Consider the following 18,811-nt stretch of genomic DNA (forward strand, 5'->3'; position numbering starts at 1 on the left):
TATCGTTGTCTGGACTTCTATTTGTGTTTTTGTAATCATTATAGTAGAAACACAACCAGGGACACGCGTGATAAACTTATCAATGTTTGTTTACAGCCGCCACCATTACCTCACGTGTTGATCATGAAAGCAGTGAATGTGTGCACATGCGAGTGATCCTGTGTTTAATAAACTTGCTGTGCGGAGATATGCGATTAGACGCAACTAAATAAGGATTGTACTGTTTGCAATCGCGTATTTTATAAGAATTCCAAAAAGCGCGTCGAGTTTCCTGACTCGCGTGTTTGTGTATGTGCGTTCCCGTCGCCTCAGCTGTTTGACGGAAGACAAAGAAAACACTCGCGTCTGGAGATACTGACACACATCCGCAAGTAAATAAGGATTTATATGTCGGACATCGATCCCGTCACACTGACGAAGCACACACACTCGCGTCTGTCTGGAGATTTAGGCGCGAGTAAACAAGTATGTGATGTGTGCAATCGCATCTTTTATAATGATACCACAAAGCGCTTCAAATATGAGGCATTGTGTGTTTGTGTGTGCGTTTGGACGTCGATCGAGTCACACTCGCGTCTGGAGATAACTTTAGTTACAGTCACGAGTAAACAAGTAGATGTCATGTTTCCAGCACTCGGATTAAAACTCAACACAGCAGTGAATGGCTGCAGAGACGGAATGTCCATTGACTGTGGGGTTGACTAATGAATATGGATGATCTCTGCTCTTTTCTTCAATGGAGCGGGGCGTGGCTCATTATAGATAATGAAGCAACAGAAGAAAGACGGTACATCTCTCTCTTCTAATACAGTTAACAACGAATTACAATATTTGTTTTCGATTTCACTTACATCTTCCAAAAGCAGACATTCCAAGCATTATGTAGACATTTATCTTTTGTTTTTATGACAAATATTCGTTAAGTTACAGTTCATTTTTCTGACGTGTTTCTGAAAGGACTTCACTGAGGGAGAGAGAACAAAACGCGCATCATGTTTATTTTCTTAATTTTGCGAAAAGCACAACATGCTGTTTTTATTGGGAGTGGACAGAAAAAAACTAGACACTTAACGTTTTAAATGATGTATAAATCATATCTGTATGTCAAAAATCAGCAGAGTTATCTAAGTCTCTTTGGGGAGTGATCGAAAAATAAAGAGTTTGCGGCGCCCGCGCCGCAGCCGACCCCGGAGTGTTAATGTCCGAAATGTCCACTTTGTAACCATACAATAACCAAAATAGAACCTCCCCCTAAAGTCATATAAGCAACACTGCTAGACTTTTATAACAAAAAAATGACATTTTAAGAATGTGCGTGATGTTCTCTAAAGGATCTGGGGCCGTATTCACAAAGAATTTTAAGGCTAAAAGTAGCTCCTAACTGGCGAATTTAGGAGCAACTCCTAAAAATAATGGGCGTGTCACTCCTAACTTTAGGACTCCTAATTTTTTTCACTAAAAGTAATTCACGAAGCATTTTAGCCCTAAAAGTAGCACCTAAGTCTGGGACAGCTTAAAAGAAGTCGAGAGGACTCCTAACTCACTAAGACCTATTCACAAAGGATCTTAATGCCTTAGGTGCTGATCCTCCTTAACATGGACAGTTTCACCAACTCAAAAGCATTGCACATAACACTTAAAAGCACACTTTAATGTAAGCATATTGTTTATGACATTTGTTTCATAATTCATTACATTCATGACAAGCAGGAAGTTTTTTAGAATTACATGAAACAATAATGAAATTAAATATTTAATATTATAGGCATACCTGTTGCCATGCTAGTCTGTTTAAAGGCTGCAATCTCGAACCTCTACTGCGATTGTAATGCATATACCACCGCCTCTCGCATTCGTCCGGGGTCCGCGACACAAGCGGGAATGCTGCATTGATCTGCAACAAATCCTCTCCCCAGTGATGCGCGGGTTGATCCGAAATGAGCGGATGCATGCGGCACCCGCGGTCACGAGTCATCCAAAAATATTTTTTATGATATTCGGGTCGCGTTCGGTCGGGTCGTTTGAAATAAAAATGGCAATTAACTATTAAACAATTACTACTTAAAAAAATGCTGGCCAGGGAGCGGGTCGGGTACACTATTTATTTTTTATTTTTTGCGGTCCGAGTTGCGGGCGGGTTAGTTGAAAACGTTGGTCGGGTGCCAGTTGTTTTGTACGTTGACCCGCCCATCACTTTCTCGCATGTCTCACGCTTAGTTTTGCTTGATATAGTGCCGAATTTCCCTTTTATTACGTTTCTTTTTTCCAGCACCAACTGGGCCAGCAGCAGTAAGTTACTGATCCTGCATCCATTTGGGCTTTCTTTTTCGTTTTGGCGAGTTCCACCATCATTTATTTATTACATTAGGCATGCTTCTTTAATATGGGCAACATTTCCTTGCTTTAAGTAGTCTATTTAGGCTAATAGGATGTACATTAATCAAGCAAGTGTTAATGCAATGTCGTTTTATTATTAGGCAATTGGCGGTTTTCATTTGTATTAGGCTTGATTTAATTTAATTTAATTCACGACTTTTCTTTAATATATGCATTTCGATGGCATTACTATTATTATTATTTTGTATAGGACACAGACATATTTCAATGTTGTAATTCCATGATTTGGTGCGTCTGTGTTATGTTCCGCATGACAGCCCTGTCATCTAACAACCAATCACCGTGGTCATTGCGAGGCAGCTCGTGCATGAGAATTGACGTCATCCGTAGCAACGAAGACTCACTCTTAGTTTAGGAGTTATCATTTTTCCTTACTAAAAGTAGGTCTGAAAGGCGTTGTGAATAACTTTTAAGAGAAAACTCCTAGCTAAAATCTTTTAGTGCAATTTAGGAGTACTCTTAGTGATAAGATAAAATGCTTTGTGAATACGGCCCCTGATTTTTTGTCCCCTTTAAGAAGAATTACTTCATATTTAATACTTCATAATTTATTCACTGTGTTGTTGTGACACTGTCTACTGTATGTCAATATGCAAATTAAAGCACTCACACCTTATTTTACACTAAGACTTTTGTTTGTACTAAAGTTAAAACACAGCAGGAAGTTAGCTGGAAAATACACAAATAAGAAGGAAATGAAATATGAAAATGAGTCTTTCTAAAGAAATAAACAAATGATGGGAGGTGTTGAAGATATATAATATAATAACAACTAAACCACACAGACAGAGAAACAGAAGATTCAGGAGAGAAACACAGAAACTCAAAAGTAAGAACTTTATTTTCTTTCTCATTCCTATTAAAATAATATTTCTGATATCAGAGTGTTTTATAAGGATTGTGTATTAATATTTAATGACTATTAATGAAACTTTATAAAGAATTGATGAAGAGTTACTGAAGAGATGTTCACTTTTAGCTTCATTTAACAGCTTTAATATCAGATTCTCATCTTTACACATTAAAATAGTTTAGACATTTAAATGAATGAATTTATTGTGATGATCAGAATTATGAACAAACAGAAGAAATCAACATCTGATGTTTTCAATGTGATTGTTTTTCAGAAATGGCTCAAACTTTATATTCCAGTATTCTTCTCATCGGTGGGTTTGTGGTTTTATGTTTGTTTTATAATCTCATGAGATTTGACTCAAACTCTTTCTTTCATAGCTCTCTGTTCATTATCTGAATGCATTCAGCGCCGCTATCACCACATAAACATGAAGAAGACCTGGACTGAAGCTCAGAGATACTGCAGAGAGAAATACACAGATCTGGCCACAGTCAACAACATGAACAACATGAAACAACTGATAAAGAGTATAGATCACAGTCTTTATGGTGTCTGGATTGGACTGCATAGATCAAGTGTTCATAAATGGAAGTGGTCTTTGGGTGATCCTGTGAAATATACAAACTGGTATGGAGACTCAAATGGTCCAGATGATTGTGTTTATATGAGAGATGGATCATGGCATCATCAGGACTGTAATACGAACATGAGATTCATCTGCTACAATGGTGAGTGAAGCTTCATAAAATAACATCAAACCTTCACTTAACAAAACATCATCAGATGTAAACTTTACAAGACAACAATAATAAACATCACAGAAACACAAATATCATGTGAGATTATGTTTGACACATTCACTTCTCTGTAAACTACAACAAACTAAAAACACTTAGATCAGTTTATTCTCTCAACTTTATTAACAAACATTGAAAGTGTTTTGAAATTAATCAAGAGTTTAATAAATAAGAGTTTCTGTAGACTTACATCTATACTGTAAGTGTATTAAGAGTCAAAGGAAATCATGACACAATCTTTATTTTCTTAAACAGAGAGCAGTAAAGGATTCATCATTGATGATTCTTCAGTATCATGGAGAGACGCTCAGATCTTCTGCAGACAGCATCATACTGATCTGACCAGTGTGAGGAATCAGACTGAGAATCAACAGATTCAGAAGATCATGAATGACACAAACATATATGAAGTCTGGATCGGTCTGTTCAGTGACTCATGGGAGTGGTCAGATAAGAGGAACTCTGGATTCAGAAACTGGGATCCTTGTGAACCAAATAATCCTTATACTGAAAAATGTGCAATGGTCGGTGGGGTTAAATGGAATAATGTGGTTTGCAGTATCTCTCTGACCTTTGTGTGTCATGAAGGTGAGTAATAAAAGTCAATGTGTGTTTGATGACAGAAGTTTCTTCATGATTAAAATGATCTCAGTTCAGTGTTTGTGGTGTATGTTTGTTTTGATCTGATGTGTAGTTTGTGTTTGTTGTGTGTTCAGATAATCTGATATTGATCCAGGAGAATCTAAGCTGGTCTGAAGCTCTGAGATACTGCAGAGAGAATCATGTGGATCTGGTTTCAGTTGATTCAGAGGAGATTCAGCGCTGGGTAATGGACGTGATTGATGAGTCCTCTACTGACGCCGTGTGGATGGGGTTACACTATTACTGCCAAATGAACCTCTGGATCTGGATACGAGGAGAGGCCGTGTGCTATCAGAATTGGGCTCCAGGGAACGGAGCAGGACTGATGGACTGCAACACTGAACACAGAGCTGGAGCAGTTCAGTCTGGAGGAGATCATCTCTGGATCAGCCTTCCTCAATCTCACAAACTCAACTTCATTTGCAGCAGAAAATAATAAAATAATTTGTGTCTATCACTTCATTTTTGTTCCTTGTTTATTTTCTGGTTTTCATTTAGTTTTGTTCTTTAGCAGTAGGGTCTATTTATAAACAAATTACAGATTAAATACAACATTATGCCTTAGTTTAGAATCATTTCATTTATACTAAAAAAAGGTTTCTATGTTAATCTCCTGACACAATATCTTTCCTTATGTTCATTAACTGTTGAATTATATGAAATGAATGTGTTAGTTATGTTTTGGGGTGGGTTAAAGTTCATGATATTTACTCCTCAGATGTCACTTCTGTTCTGTTTCATGTGTGATTGATAAAGATTAAGAGCTCATATTACAGTTTAATGTGATTTACATATTAGTATTATTACTAGTATTTTTGTGGTTGTTAACACAGATTAAGGTGAGGTCATAAGTCTTATTTAATTATAAAATAATTGATTAAATAACAAGATAAAGGACTTTAACTCACTCACATTCTCAAAATACCCATTGAGCCATGAACTCATTCAGTCTTTGTCTGATGTACCATAGTGGAGACTGAATCAATCATGTCTTTTTCTTTATTCTATAATTATTTATTTCTTGTTTGTGTAGCTTACTGCACATTGACATCTCCTTTTTATTAACGGTCATTAATGGTAATTAAGCATCCTACTGGATTTTGTGACTATTGTAATGCTGTAGTAAACATTCTGATACACTATAAGAAATATGAGGAGGCTAGAAGGGAGTTGGAAAGTCAAATCTGACAAAATAGAGTATTTATTGGGGAAATCATCTTATAAAAGTTTAGACCACGTAATTACATTCCTAAAAACTACAGGACTAACTGACAGACTATAATAGTTAAATTTTTTACTTTATTTTTATTTTATTTAATCTGCTGCTCACACTGCAGTCCAGTAGGTTTTATTTGCCAACCGCCAATAAAACCGAAGAAGAAGAAGAAGAGCGCAAACTAGTGATGGGAGAAACGAAGCTTTTCGAAGCTTCGAATCAATTGAACAAATTGCTTCGCAAACACCACACACGCTGGCGACATCTGCTGGTCAAAATATTGTAAAAGCAGCAAGAACTGTCCAAACATTTTAAACTTTTTACAAAATAATAACAAGATTGTTCTAAAAAATATGTTTTTAAGAAAAATAAATTATTTAATTTAATTAAGACATAATTAAAGGTGTATTCTGTGTTTTTAGTTTTATTTATGGCAGCAAATCATTAAAACGAACTCCCTTTTAAATGATGCACATTTTTATTAAATCTTTCTATAAACAAAAAGTGGACAAAATGGTGTTTTTAGTCAGAAGGATTAATGTTTTATGAACTTTTATAATAAAACTGACCCGAGTTCACCTACACTGATCATTTGTGATCAACTCCCCCTAGTGGTGAATCGTCGGATTTTTAAACGTTTCGAAACAGTTATGACGTAATAAAGCCTCGTTTGTTAAAAACACGTGACTTTGGCCAGTTTGAATCAAGCTCCGAACCAATGATTCGAAACAAAAGATTCATAAATGTCTCGAAATCGCACATCAGTTAGTCCTGTGCTACGTGTCACCCAGAGGCAGCTGCAAACTTAAAGTTATTGTTTTCTAAAATATCCAGCGTGGAAGCTCAGAAGGTATTTTCGCTAATATTTAAATTTGTTTGCTAGCCTGTACAAGTGCAGTCATGTCTGCAAAATATATATGTATATTTGCCGTTTAAAATGAGCTAAGTTAATATTCAAAATTGCTTTGCAAACTGAAGCCGTGGCGTTTTTAGTTTACCGTCATGACACATTTTGCAATACAAAGTCTATATGTTTGCCTTTTTCTAGTTAACAGTAATACTAGCTGTGAATAATATGATGCTAAGTTTTCGAATGTGCAATTGAGAAATTTGTCATTTTGGGTTTAACCTATGAAATTTCTGTAAACACGCCATCACAAATAGGCTACACACGCGCACAAACACACACATAAACACAAACAAACACACTTGGCATGTAACAAACCCAGCTAGTAAAACTGTTTAATAATGTATAACAAAATGTACAGTCTGACTCGTATAAATATAAATTCTCATATAAATTGTTAGTATTCAGTAAACTTTGAATATACATATAGTATAAACTTTAAAGGTCACATATGGTCAAAAGTGAAATTTTGTGGCTTTTTTCATGATAACTGAGGTCTAGGGGCTATGTAAGTACCATATAAGTTTCAAAACAGTCATTTAAGAGTCAAATTCACACAGCCTGCTTGAAGTAGCTGTGAGTTAAAACGGTTCGTTTGTACTTCCGTGAATTTGCTACGTCACCGTGAGACAGTCGCCGCCTTCAGTCTCCACCCCGAGCACTGTCCACCATCCACTGCCCCACCCCCTTGTTGCTAAACAAACTCCATCACACCACGTGAGAAAATGCTGTTCAATTGATGGATGTCAGGAAACTAAATCATTGCAAAGGCTTCTGAAAACATTAATATACGAGAACAATGGCTAATATTCATTTAATTAGAAATTCCTCAATAATTAGTTCAACTTTAGCCGTCTGATCTAAACATTTCACAAGTGACTGCTTCGGTGTGGCAGTTCAGTGCTGGTTTGTCCAGGAATCTACTCATCAAAGATGTTGCAGTCCTTTGTTGGATCCAACCTTAAATCCACAACCCGTAAGTAAACACATATTAAGCAGGGCTGCACGATAACTTGCACGCGATTGTCACGCGAATCTCGTCGTTAGTAGTAAAGCGGCATCACCTGCTCTCAGAACCGGCTGCCGGTTGCCGCTTCTGAAAGCAGCTGATGGTGATTTACTACTAATCAATGAACTGGCTTTACTGAAGGGATGCACGAGACAATCGCATGCGAATTATCAGCAGTCCTAACTTTTAAATTACATTATGGAGCCAGAGAAAACTGAAATGATATATTGTAAACAATTATGCAACGCTAACGTGTTTGCTAACTAGATGCTAAAGTGTTGTTTTGTAACATTAAAGTCTTTGGTAGCCACCGGTTTTGATAGAATATCTGTTGGAAATAAGACGTTGTTTGTTTTCTAAAGTTACAGACACAAGCCCTTTTGGTGTCTGTTTGTTTATTGAGTTAAACATGGTAAGGTTAAAATCTCTTAGTCTCTGTGTCTATTGGTTTACTAACCTAACATTTAGTGTCCAGAAACTAACACTTAGTGTAATTCCATGGGTAACTTTATTTCAACTGCGTATTTCACTCATAAAATAACAGGCCTATCAGAAGAGAGGCTAATGAATATTACTATTACATGCCAAAACGACCTGTTTTTAGCCGAGCTCCTGAAAGAGGAGCTGTAAAAAATATATAGAGATTGTTTTTGGTACTTAAACAGCAAATATATATTCTTAAGGACATCATAACTTAAAATAAAACTCTAGAAAGCCTAAAAATACGTGACCTTTAATTCAAGATACACAATAGGTTAACTCAAAAATCATAAGGGCTTGGAACTATATAGAAGAGAAATGTATGCAGCCTACATAAATTTATTAATATAATAATACTGGTCCCAATTTGCAAAAAGGCATCACAATGCTCTCTTCAAATCATCACTGAGGGCCCATATTTTAGACATTTAAATGATAATTATTACAATTATGAACAAACAGAAGAAATCAACATCTGATGTTTTCAATGTGTTTGTTTTTCAGAAATGGCTCAAACTTTATATTTCAGCGTTCTTCTCATCGGTGAGTTTGTGTTTGTGGTTTTATGTTTGTTTTATAATCTCATGAGATTTGACTCAAACTCTTTCTTTCATAGCTCTCTGTTCATTATCTGAATGCATTCAGCGTCGCTATCACCACATAGACAAGAAGATGACCTGGACTGAAGCTCAGAGATACTGCAGAGAGAAATACACAGATCTGGCCACAGTCAACAACATCAACGACCTGAATGACATGAATCAACTGATGAAGAGTGTGGATTACAGTTTGATTTATGGTGTCTGGATTGGACTGACTAGATCAAGTGTTTATAAATGGAAGTGGTCTCTGGGTGATCCTGTGAAATATACAAACTGGTATAATGGAGACTCAAATGGTCCAGGTCATTGTGTTTATATGAGAGATGGATCATGGCATCATCAGGACTGTAATACGAACATGAGATTCATCTGCTACAATGGTGAGTGAAGCTTCATAAAATAACATCAAACCTTCACTTTACAAAACATCATCAGATGTAAACTTTACAAGACAACAATAATAAACATCACAGAAACACAAATATCATGTGAGATTATGTTTGACACACTCACTCTTCTGTAAACTACAACAAACTAAAAAAAAAACACTCAGATCAGATTATTCTCTCAACTTCATTACAAAACATTAAAAGTGTTTTGTAATGAATCAAGAGTTTAATAAATAAAGAGTTTCTGTAGATTCACATCAATACTAGGGCTGTAACGATTAATTGTGCAAATGCGCGTTTTCTCAATGAATGAATTTGAATGAATTACGGCAAAAACCCGGCACATACCAAAGCCAGGGGGCACTCTCGTGCAGAAACTCCCTTTGTGCCACAGAAGAAGTAGCATTACAAACTAGGGATGCACCGATACCGATACTGGTATCGGCCTCGATACCACATTTTCTAAAGTACTCGTACTCGTTAAAAGTTCCCCGATACCAGGGATTGATACCACGGTCTGAGAAATGTCTATGTTTGAGCGGCGTGTAAGGGGTTAATGCCTCTTGTGTTGTCCAAAGAGGCAGAGTTTACAACAAACTGGAAAACTAGTCCCTTGTTTTTATGTTAAATAATATGACTAAAGCTGTTACCTGTAAATTTAAATTGTTTTTTATGAAGTAATCGGTATCGGTATTGGCAAGTACTGAAATGCAAGTACTCGTACTCGTATTCCAAAAAAAGTGGTATCGGTGCATACCTATTACAAACGCTATTCCAATGAAATATCTACAGGAATATTAATATCGCTGTTCTTCAAATTGTTTCAGGTATTTCATGATAATAAAGAATATTTGGATTGTAATCAATTATAAGTATTTGGATTAAATAAAGGTCTTGGGTGTCTGGCCAACACTCATCCAGCAAAAGTTTAGTGAGACACTATCGTAGGGGTGGGAGATATTAGCGGAAATGAATATCTCTGTATTTTCCCCTTGATAACTGTAGCGATATTCGCAATATATTTTTGCAATCCTTCAATGAAATGTGTGCAAACTGGCAAAGAAGGTCCAGTTGGTCTTTTGACTTGCTGCATTTGACCTATTATTGTATAGAATTACTAGTACATAAAGATATGAGACATTATGGGCAGTTCCTCGTATTAATAAAAATGTTTTAATTTGACAGGGTTTGACATTAACTTTTTTGCTCACCAGCCAAAGTGGCTAGTTGTTTTCCAAAGTTACTAGCCACTCAGCATTTTCACTGGCCACAATTTTGTTGTTAGTAAAATACATTTTATATGATTAAACTTGACTTTGGCATCCTAAAATGACTTTTAATTAAGAGTAAATTTACTTGATTTAGCTAGATTAGATTTAAAACCCTTTCAAATGCAGATTGACCACCCAAATTAAGATTATTAGCTGGTACATCAGTATAGATCATATCAAATATTTAGGTGAATGAAAAAAAAAACATGCTAGTAAGCCATAGATTAACTATTAACGAATAGGCCTATATGAAAATTGGAGAAGGGGTGTAGATTAACTGAAAAGATAAACATAAAAGCCTTAGACAAACACTTAAAATATTTATTAACTACAGCAGTAAATACTGCCAAGACATCTACATGAACTTGACTGTCAACTTGTTTATGCAGATTGTATTTTATAAGCTTGATCATGGTTTCTATTAAAAGTGATTTAAGACTTCCAGGCTTTTAATATTTTTTATGACAAATGTCAAGAGGACATTATTGTTGCACAAAGTATCCTACATTAAAATGATGCGCAAACCTCTCCACTCGCGGGTTTCCTCGGACAAAACTGGGACGTGTGCATTCAGGTATGCGCTATGAATTTCTCTCTGCTTTTGCCCAGAGAGTGTGCACACACTTTAAATCTCTTTAATCACTTTCATGCAATTGTTTTATGTTTCCCGAAGTGTGCGTGTATGCGCCCAGACTGCGTCCCGTGCAATCACAAATCCATCGGCGCCAGCGGTCGCGCTCTCTATGAAAGCAGCGCTGACGCATGTGCGCGCGAGCCCCGCCCCTACTGTTCGGTTGCAGGAGTTGTAGTTTCCCAGTGTCGCATTGTGCATTGTTTTTCATTTGGCGTAACTTTTAAGAAAACTACAAAAAAAAATTATATTCAACCTGCCAAAGTGGCTAGTGGGATTGGTCTTACCCGCCACAGCCGAAATCTACCTGGTGGCGGTGTTAATGTCAAGCTCTGTGTTTGTACTAAAAAAAGTTTTTTCTAGAAGTTAAAAGAAGCCCTGTTCGTGTTTGGAGGCTATTCCGGTGGATCTCTTGGAAACATGTATTCCATCTTTTGGACTCCTCATTATACAACGCAATTTTCTAATGATGCGATCACGAAGCTCGCCACTTGCCGACGCCACAGACATTTAAGAAAAACTTTTTAACTTCAGTTTTCCGCAAACAACGCATATTTTGCCCAGCAGCTATTTTATTAATCGTACATCAGCTTTACTCTTTACATTTTTGGATTGTTGCTTCAACCTAAGAAATGTCATAACAGGTAACAGGTAGTAGAACCTTACTCTCGTGCAATTGAGGAACGGTCGTGATTTTGTACAATGAAACCCAACATAAAATAAAGTCAAACCCCTACATTATTAAAATCGCTACATACAATTGTTTAGAAGGTAATAGTGTGTGTTACTTGTTTTCTCTTTAACTCCCTTCAGCTCTTTTCATGTTTGGGTGGTAGGATTGTACAAATGATAAAATATTCGATATCCAAATTTAGCGTATCGTCCAGACAGCAATCTGGATATTATCGTCCAAACGATATATCGCCCGCCTCTACACTATAGACCAGGGATTCCCAAAGTGTGGTGCGCGCACCCCCAGGGGTACGCGAGCTGCCACCAGGGGGTGCGCGAGAGGTAAAATGTAATGGCGGTCTGTTTCTTTAAAGTGGGATTTTTCCATACAATAAAAAAATAAAAAAATGAACGGTTAACATTTCCTTTGTAATCGCTTTTATTTTAAATAAAAAACTATAATTAATTAGTTTTTGATAGAAATGTAGAAGACAGCTGCTGTCTTTTTCTACCCACTGCTCTTCTGTTATGCACCGCAGCCGCTATATACGTGTCAACTCGTTTAATTCATTCCATATATATTATGAATATGCTTAACTGTCTGAAATCAGGGAAACTGTCAAGTGTGGGACGTCTTAAGGAGAGCGCACTGGTTAACACGAGGAAACTCTTATATATCATCTATTAGCTGACGGCAGTAAGTGTACATTTTTTACCATAGTAAACTCGAATGGCATCTAAATATCACAGTGGTTAAACGCATACACAGGGGCGCGCATCATCTACGCTGAGCGTAGCTGCGTCTGGTTGTAGTTTCAGATGGTGCAACACGCGTAAATATTTTTCACAATGTCAAGACGTAGCTAAGCTTGATGTAGGACTTACACCCAACTTCTTAACATCCGGCTGTTGCGACCAGCCCCTAGTTATCTGCGCATGATTATACATGAGTCTTTAAAAACAAATCTTTTTAGCGTGTTTTTTTTTTTTTTTTTTTGAAGTGGGGATTGGGGGTGCGCCAACCCGGTTGGGACATAGAAGGGGGTGCGCAGGAAAAAAAGTTTGGGAACCCCTGCTATAGACGATATTAGGATATAGCTCTCTTGGCTAAGGAGATGAATATTTTAAAATTGGTCCAACAGCTTTAAGAGCAGGTAGGATTCGATACCTTTAATGATTAGTGACTCCAGATTATGAGCATGAACTACAAACAACATCATGTGTGATACAAATCAGACTTTATTGACTAACTAAACACATACTACTCTAAACACACAAACACGCAAACATACATACAGTTCAGCATTAGAAGAAGGTAAAGGTTTAAGTAGAGAAAAGAATAAAGCATGAAGTTATGGCAGTATTTGTAATTCAGCAGATCAAAGCCTAAAACGAACCACCAGTTAAAAGGGAATAATGATGCGTGATGCATCAGTGAATAAGACTAAGTATGATACTTGCATGTCTTGCCCATTAAATTAAAGTGTCCTGATTCAGTTGATCTTTGCTGAAAGGATTGATGAGAGAAAAAAACAGCTTAATGCAGATGATCCTTGGTAGATGAAAAAGACAAGGCCAAGGCCTGGCACAAACGTAGGCTTTGTCCACACGAAGCCGGTGCATTCCATATCCGATTTTTTTTCCTCGTTCTAAAAAAATAATCTGTAAACACGGCGTTGTCTCAAGAAATATCTCCGCACACACGAAACCACTGAAACCGACTGAAAGCGGTATAGTATATATGCCAGACCAGTATGGGGCGCTGTAATTCTGCCATAGATATACACTATACATGGAGAAGAAGACTTTGAGCATGCGCATAACCTTACGCAATGTATTTGAACCAAGAAGAAGAAGTGATGGCAAACGCAAAAACTACAAGAGCAAAAGCGGAGTCTTTCTCCTGGTTCCGTGGTGGATCTAAGAGCATGTGGCGTATGGTGTTGTCCATTATCGCTTGTTGCTCACCACAATTGCATAGAAGCAATAGACTTTGATGTAATAAAGCTAGTAGTCTTAGTAGCTTCTGTAGCACGAACACAATCATTTGGTCCGCCATTATTGTTGTTGCTGTTACGTGTGATGCTGCCGACACGTGATGTGATGACGTTTTCGCTTCACAAAATATACGGATTGGCTATACACACGAAACCGCAAGGGTGTCGATTTCAGATTTATCCACTTTAGGACCCGGTTTAATAAAATAGTCTCCAGTCTCCCAAAACGCCGGATTCGTGTGGACGAAATGCCAATATGATAAAAAATGTATACATATACAGTGATTCGCGTCTCCGTGTGGACAGCCCCTTAGAGGTACCCTGGAAACGTCTAGTTTCGCTCCACACACACACACACACTACTCTGATAAAAACTCAGATAAAAACTCCCAACTCCACTACATCTCACAACTCAACCCAGGACTCCTGGTGTGTTCTTAAGGGCGATTTATAGTCGTGCATAGGTTGCGTAGGCTATCCGTAGCCTGTGCGTAGCTCTGCGTAGCCTGACACGCACCTCGCAAAAAAATTTAATAGCGCGCAGACATCTACGCAGACCGCAAGCGCTGTGATTGGTCCACCAGAACCCCTCCCGTCAGACGTCAGGTAAAAAAAACGCGTCATAGGTATTTCCGTTTGTGACGGTGAAAACAAAGATGAGCCAAGTTGAGGAGTGATTTAACTCAAACTGCATCAAAAGTCACTGTTTATTTACTTCCATCATTGCTGGTCTTCTCAAATTATACACAACAAGTTGCTGTTTCTTCTTCGTTTGTGGGTTAACTTGCCATGCTGCTTCTTCTCTGATGGTCGCGCTGCTACTGTGGTTACACGCGTGGATACTGCCTACCAGCGGTCGCGCGTGTCTTGCACGTCCACGCGGACGATGACGCAAAAGTCTAAATGAAAACCGACACGGAACCTACGCCGTCGGACCTACGCACGACTATAACGAGCCCTTTATGCAGTGGTTTTAAAGCTGTTAAGGTCACACCTTTAAGATGTGTCTGACCCAATCAGAGGTCACACTTTCAGAGGGAAAATTAACCGTCTTTGTCTTCCAACATGCTGTTTTGCATATGGAAGACAGTTGTATGTTGAGGTGGAAATGTTAAAGATTTTCATAATATTATTTTATGAAGAAGAGTTTCCTAAACATTAAGCATATTATCATTCAGGAAATCAAGAATGGAACACATAGATACCAAACATGGTCTATATATGATTTGGATTAAGTAAGTTATACTAAACATTTATTTTAACTATTTTGGGTTAATATACTGCCTTGCGATTCAGAATCCTTTTCAGACAGGCATTTTTAATGGGACACGATTAAGTGTTACAGCCCTAATCTATACTGCAAGTGTAGTAAGAGTAGGGGTGTCACGATTCTCCAAATCCTCGATTCGGTTACATTTTCGATTCTAAGGTCACGATTCGATCCGATTCTCGATTTTTACATATTATTTATATGGCATATAATTTAGAAAAAAATGATATGCCATTATTTATTATAATTATTATTATTATAATAGTTTAACATTAACATGCACATTGCACAACTCGCATGGGGGTTTGTGGGCTTCACTTAACGCGAGAGCCTGTAGAGAGGATTCCTTCTTGCACACACATGACTATGCGCGGTTGGCAGTTACATGGATCGGGTGGATGACGTGACGAAAAATAATATTTTAATTAAATTCGGTCGACTGCTTGTTATTAGCTGTGTCCTTCTAAGCATGCGACCTCTCTGCCTTTCAGTGGCAGCCACAGAAGTTCAAGAAGAGAACTGAAATGAGACAGTCTAGCCTTCGGAGGACCCACAATTTGTGTCACCTGCTGCACACGCCCCCAGTAGCGCCTGTCAGCAGAAAACAGCGGAGACATTTCTGACTTATTAAAATAAATATGTAATCAGAAAAATGTTAATTTATTTTAGAACATATGACACATTGATGTAGATTAATCTATTCAACAGCATATCAAATAATCAACCTAGAAATATACGCAACATAAACAGAATAATATTAACACAAAACATAACTTATAATTCTAAAACAGTGACAAGAAAAAGTTTTCTAATAAATACACACTTTTATTTAATAAAGCTTTTAATTGTTTGGGATATCCTCAGCTGTTAAGGATCCATTCGTTCTATCATTAACAGCGCGGAGAAATGAGGATGCATTTTGACACAGCTCTTATCAACGCCGGCGAAGGGTACGTGACAAACTCAAAAAATGAGAATTAAAAACAAAGGAAATAGAAGGTCAGAAAAGGGTTGCCTGGAATAAGTTTTACAAAGTATTTTTTTTGTTATGCGGTTGCGGATGAAATAATAGTCCATCTGCGCATCTCTAACATGGACTTAATGCACATGGACTTAATGCGTGTGTCTTGGACTCATAGCATCTGAAATAAATCCAGCATATAAGCAGCTGCGCTTCTCTCAGTCTCACGTGCACACGCTCTCGCATCTGTCCGAAGTCTGAACATAAACTAAAGTAGTAATCCTTATGTATTTGTTCAGTTTTATGCGTTTCATGCAAGCTGAGGCAAACTATCCCTTTTGTTTAAAATATAACCCGCTGCATCTTTGCGCCTCCCTCACTCTCGCGCACGTGCAGAGAGCTGCGCTCTGTCCAAAGTCAGATCACTGGTAATCCTGTTTATGATATGCATTTCAAGGAGTTGTAGCAATAGATCCCTCGTGTTTAAAATATGATCGCTTTCTGCTGGACAGATGTTTTTAAAGGCATCTCTGAGAGTTTTTTTCCTCGCTTGGCAAGCCGACCAGATGTGAAATGGGGGCGTGGCAGCATCGACGATCCCATTTTTTAATTCGAAGTTCGAAGCTGTGACTTAATTTCGATCGATTTCGATTTAAAATCGAAATCGTGACACCCTTAAGTAAGAGTCAAAGTAAATCATGACACAATCTTTATTTTCTTAAACAGAGAGCAGTAAAGGATTCATCATTGATGATTCTTCAGTATCATGGAGAAAAGCGCAGATCTTCTGCAGACAGCATCATACTGATCTGACCAGTGTGAGGAATCAGATTGAGAATCAACAGATTCAGAAGATCATGAATGACACAAACATATCTGAAGTCTGGATTGGTCTGTTCAGTGACTCATGGGAGTGGTCAGATGAGAGCGACTCTGGATTCAGAAACTGGTATCCTAATGAACCAAATAATCCTTATACTGAAAAATGTGCAGCATTCGGTGGGGTTAAATGGAATAATATGATTTGCAGTGACTGTCAGACCTTTTTGTGTCATGAAGGTGAGTAATAAAAGTCAATGTGTGTTTGATGACAGAAGTTTCTTCATTATTAAAATGATCCCAGTTTAGTGTTTGTGGTGTATGTTTGTTTTGATCTGATGTGTAGTTTGTGTTTGTTGTGTGTTCAGATAATCTGATATTGATCCAGGAGAATCTGAGCTGGTCTGAAGCTCGGAGATACTGCAGAGAGAATCATGTGGATCTGGTTTCAGTTGATTCAGAGGAGATTCAGTTCATGGTGACTAAAGTGATTCATCAGTCCTCTACTGACCCCGTGTGGATGGGTTTAAGTCACTCCTGTGCTGTTGGTCTTTGGTTCTGGGTGAATGAAGAGAAGGTCTGCTATCAGAATTGGGCTCCAGGGAACGAAACAAAACTGATGGACTGCAACACTGAACACAGAGCTGGAGCAGTTCAGTCTGGAGGAGATAATCTCTGGATCAGCCTTCCTCAATCTCAACAACTCAACTTCATCTGCAGCAGAAAATAATAAAATAATTTGTGTCTATCACTTGATTTTTGTTATTGTTTGTTCATTTTCTGGTTTTTATTTTGTTATTTAGAAGTAGGGTTCATTTATAAACATATTACAGATTAAATACAACATTATGCCTTAGTTTAGAATCATTTCATGTATACAAAAAAATGTTTCTATGTTAATCTCCTGACACAATATATTTTCTTATGTTTCTTTAATAACTGTTCAATTATATAAAAAATGCATGATATTTACTCATCAGATGTCACTTCTGTTCTGTCTGATTAATAAAGATTATGAGCTCATATTAGAGTTTAATGACATTTATTTCTGGATCTTAAGTGAATCATATGAGTTTAGATTTCTTTGATTCTTCTCTTTGGAATCGTTCAGTTGAATCTGATTCTTTAATCTCTGACACAGTGATAGATGTTTGTGTAATGAAATATAGAAATATTTTATCCATGTGTTGACTAATGTAAAATAATGATGGATAATATCAGCTCTTAATAAACTCATCTACAACCAACAATTTCCACAGTAAAGACAGAGAGTCCAACTAAAGCAAACACTGATCACCATAATGATGACTTTAAATGACAAAACATCAACATCTAAACATCTGTTCATTCAATAACAGTTTTTATATGCAGATGAAAGAAACTGGTTTATAATACGACAAATGTGTTTTCTGCAGTTTAGAAATAATGTTTTATAACAGTTTTTAAATAATTTAATGTAATGTTTCACAAAAAAGTTCTTAAAATATACAAAATAGGTTTAGAGAATATTGAACCCAAGAAAAGATATTTGATTAATGATGATAAACACACAGCTGATGGTACCCATTATTTTCCTTAGTAGAAAAAAAATACTATTGAAGTCAATGGGTAACATCAGCTTTGTGCTTAGCATCATTTATCTAAATATCTTCTCTTGTGTTTAACAGAACAAAGAAACCCACACAGGTTCAGAACAACATTAGGTTGAGTAAATGATGACAGAATATATTTTTTTGTCCCTTTAATCTACCAGAACAAACATATCTAAATGATTACATTTCCGTTATGTCGTTTTAAATCTTTGGAAAGGATAGTCAGTGTAAATGTAACATAATTATTAGTTTTATGAAATGTAACATAATTATATGTAACATAATTATTAGTTGCTATATTGT

General features: G+C 37.0%; 2 protein-coding genes across 2 annotated transcripts; both read left to right on the forward strand.

Annotated features, from left to right (window-relative positions):
- Nucleotides 1–3,631: 3,631 nt before the first annotated feature.
- LOC135752660 (C-type mannose receptor 2-like) lies at nucleotides 3,632–5,237 on the forward strand. Its single transcript, XM_073816059.1, has 3 exons — nucleotides 3,632–3,981; nucleotides 4,306–4,638; nucleotides 4,767–5,237. The coding sequence occupies exons 1-3, from the start codon at nucleotides 3,681–3,683 to the stop codon at nucleotides 5,126–5,128; spliced, it is 996 nt and encodes a 331-aa protein (XP_073672160.1). The 5' UTR covers nucleotides 3,632–3,680; the 3' UTR covers nucleotides 5,129–5,237.
- Nucleotides 5,238–6,638: 1,401 nt separating this feature from the next.
- Nucleotides 6,639–17,939, forward strand: LOC135779242 (C-type mannose receptor 2-like). Its single transcript, XM_065289972.1, has 5 exons — nucleotides 6,639–6,758; nucleotides 8,809–8,847; nucleotides 8,921–9,286; nucleotides 16,824–17,156; nucleotides 17,285–17,939. The coding sequence occupies exons 2-5, from the start codon at nucleotides 8,811–8,813 to the stop codon at nucleotides 17,644–17,646; spliced, it is 1,098 nt and encodes a 365-aa protein (XP_065146044.1). The 5' UTR covers nucleotides 6,639–6,758; nucleotides 8,809–8,810; the 3' UTR covers nucleotides 17,647–17,939.
- The last annotated feature ends 872 nt before the right edge of the window (nucleotides 17,940–18,811 follow it).

This window comes from Paramisgurnus dabryanus, chromosome 1 (assembly GCF_030506205.2).
Source record: "Paramisgurnus dabryanus chromosome 1, PD_genome_1.1, whole genome shotgun sequence".
Lineage (NCBI taxonomy): Eukaryota > Metazoa > Chordata > Actinopteri > Cypriniformes > Cobitidae > Paramisgurnus > Paramisgurnus dabryanus.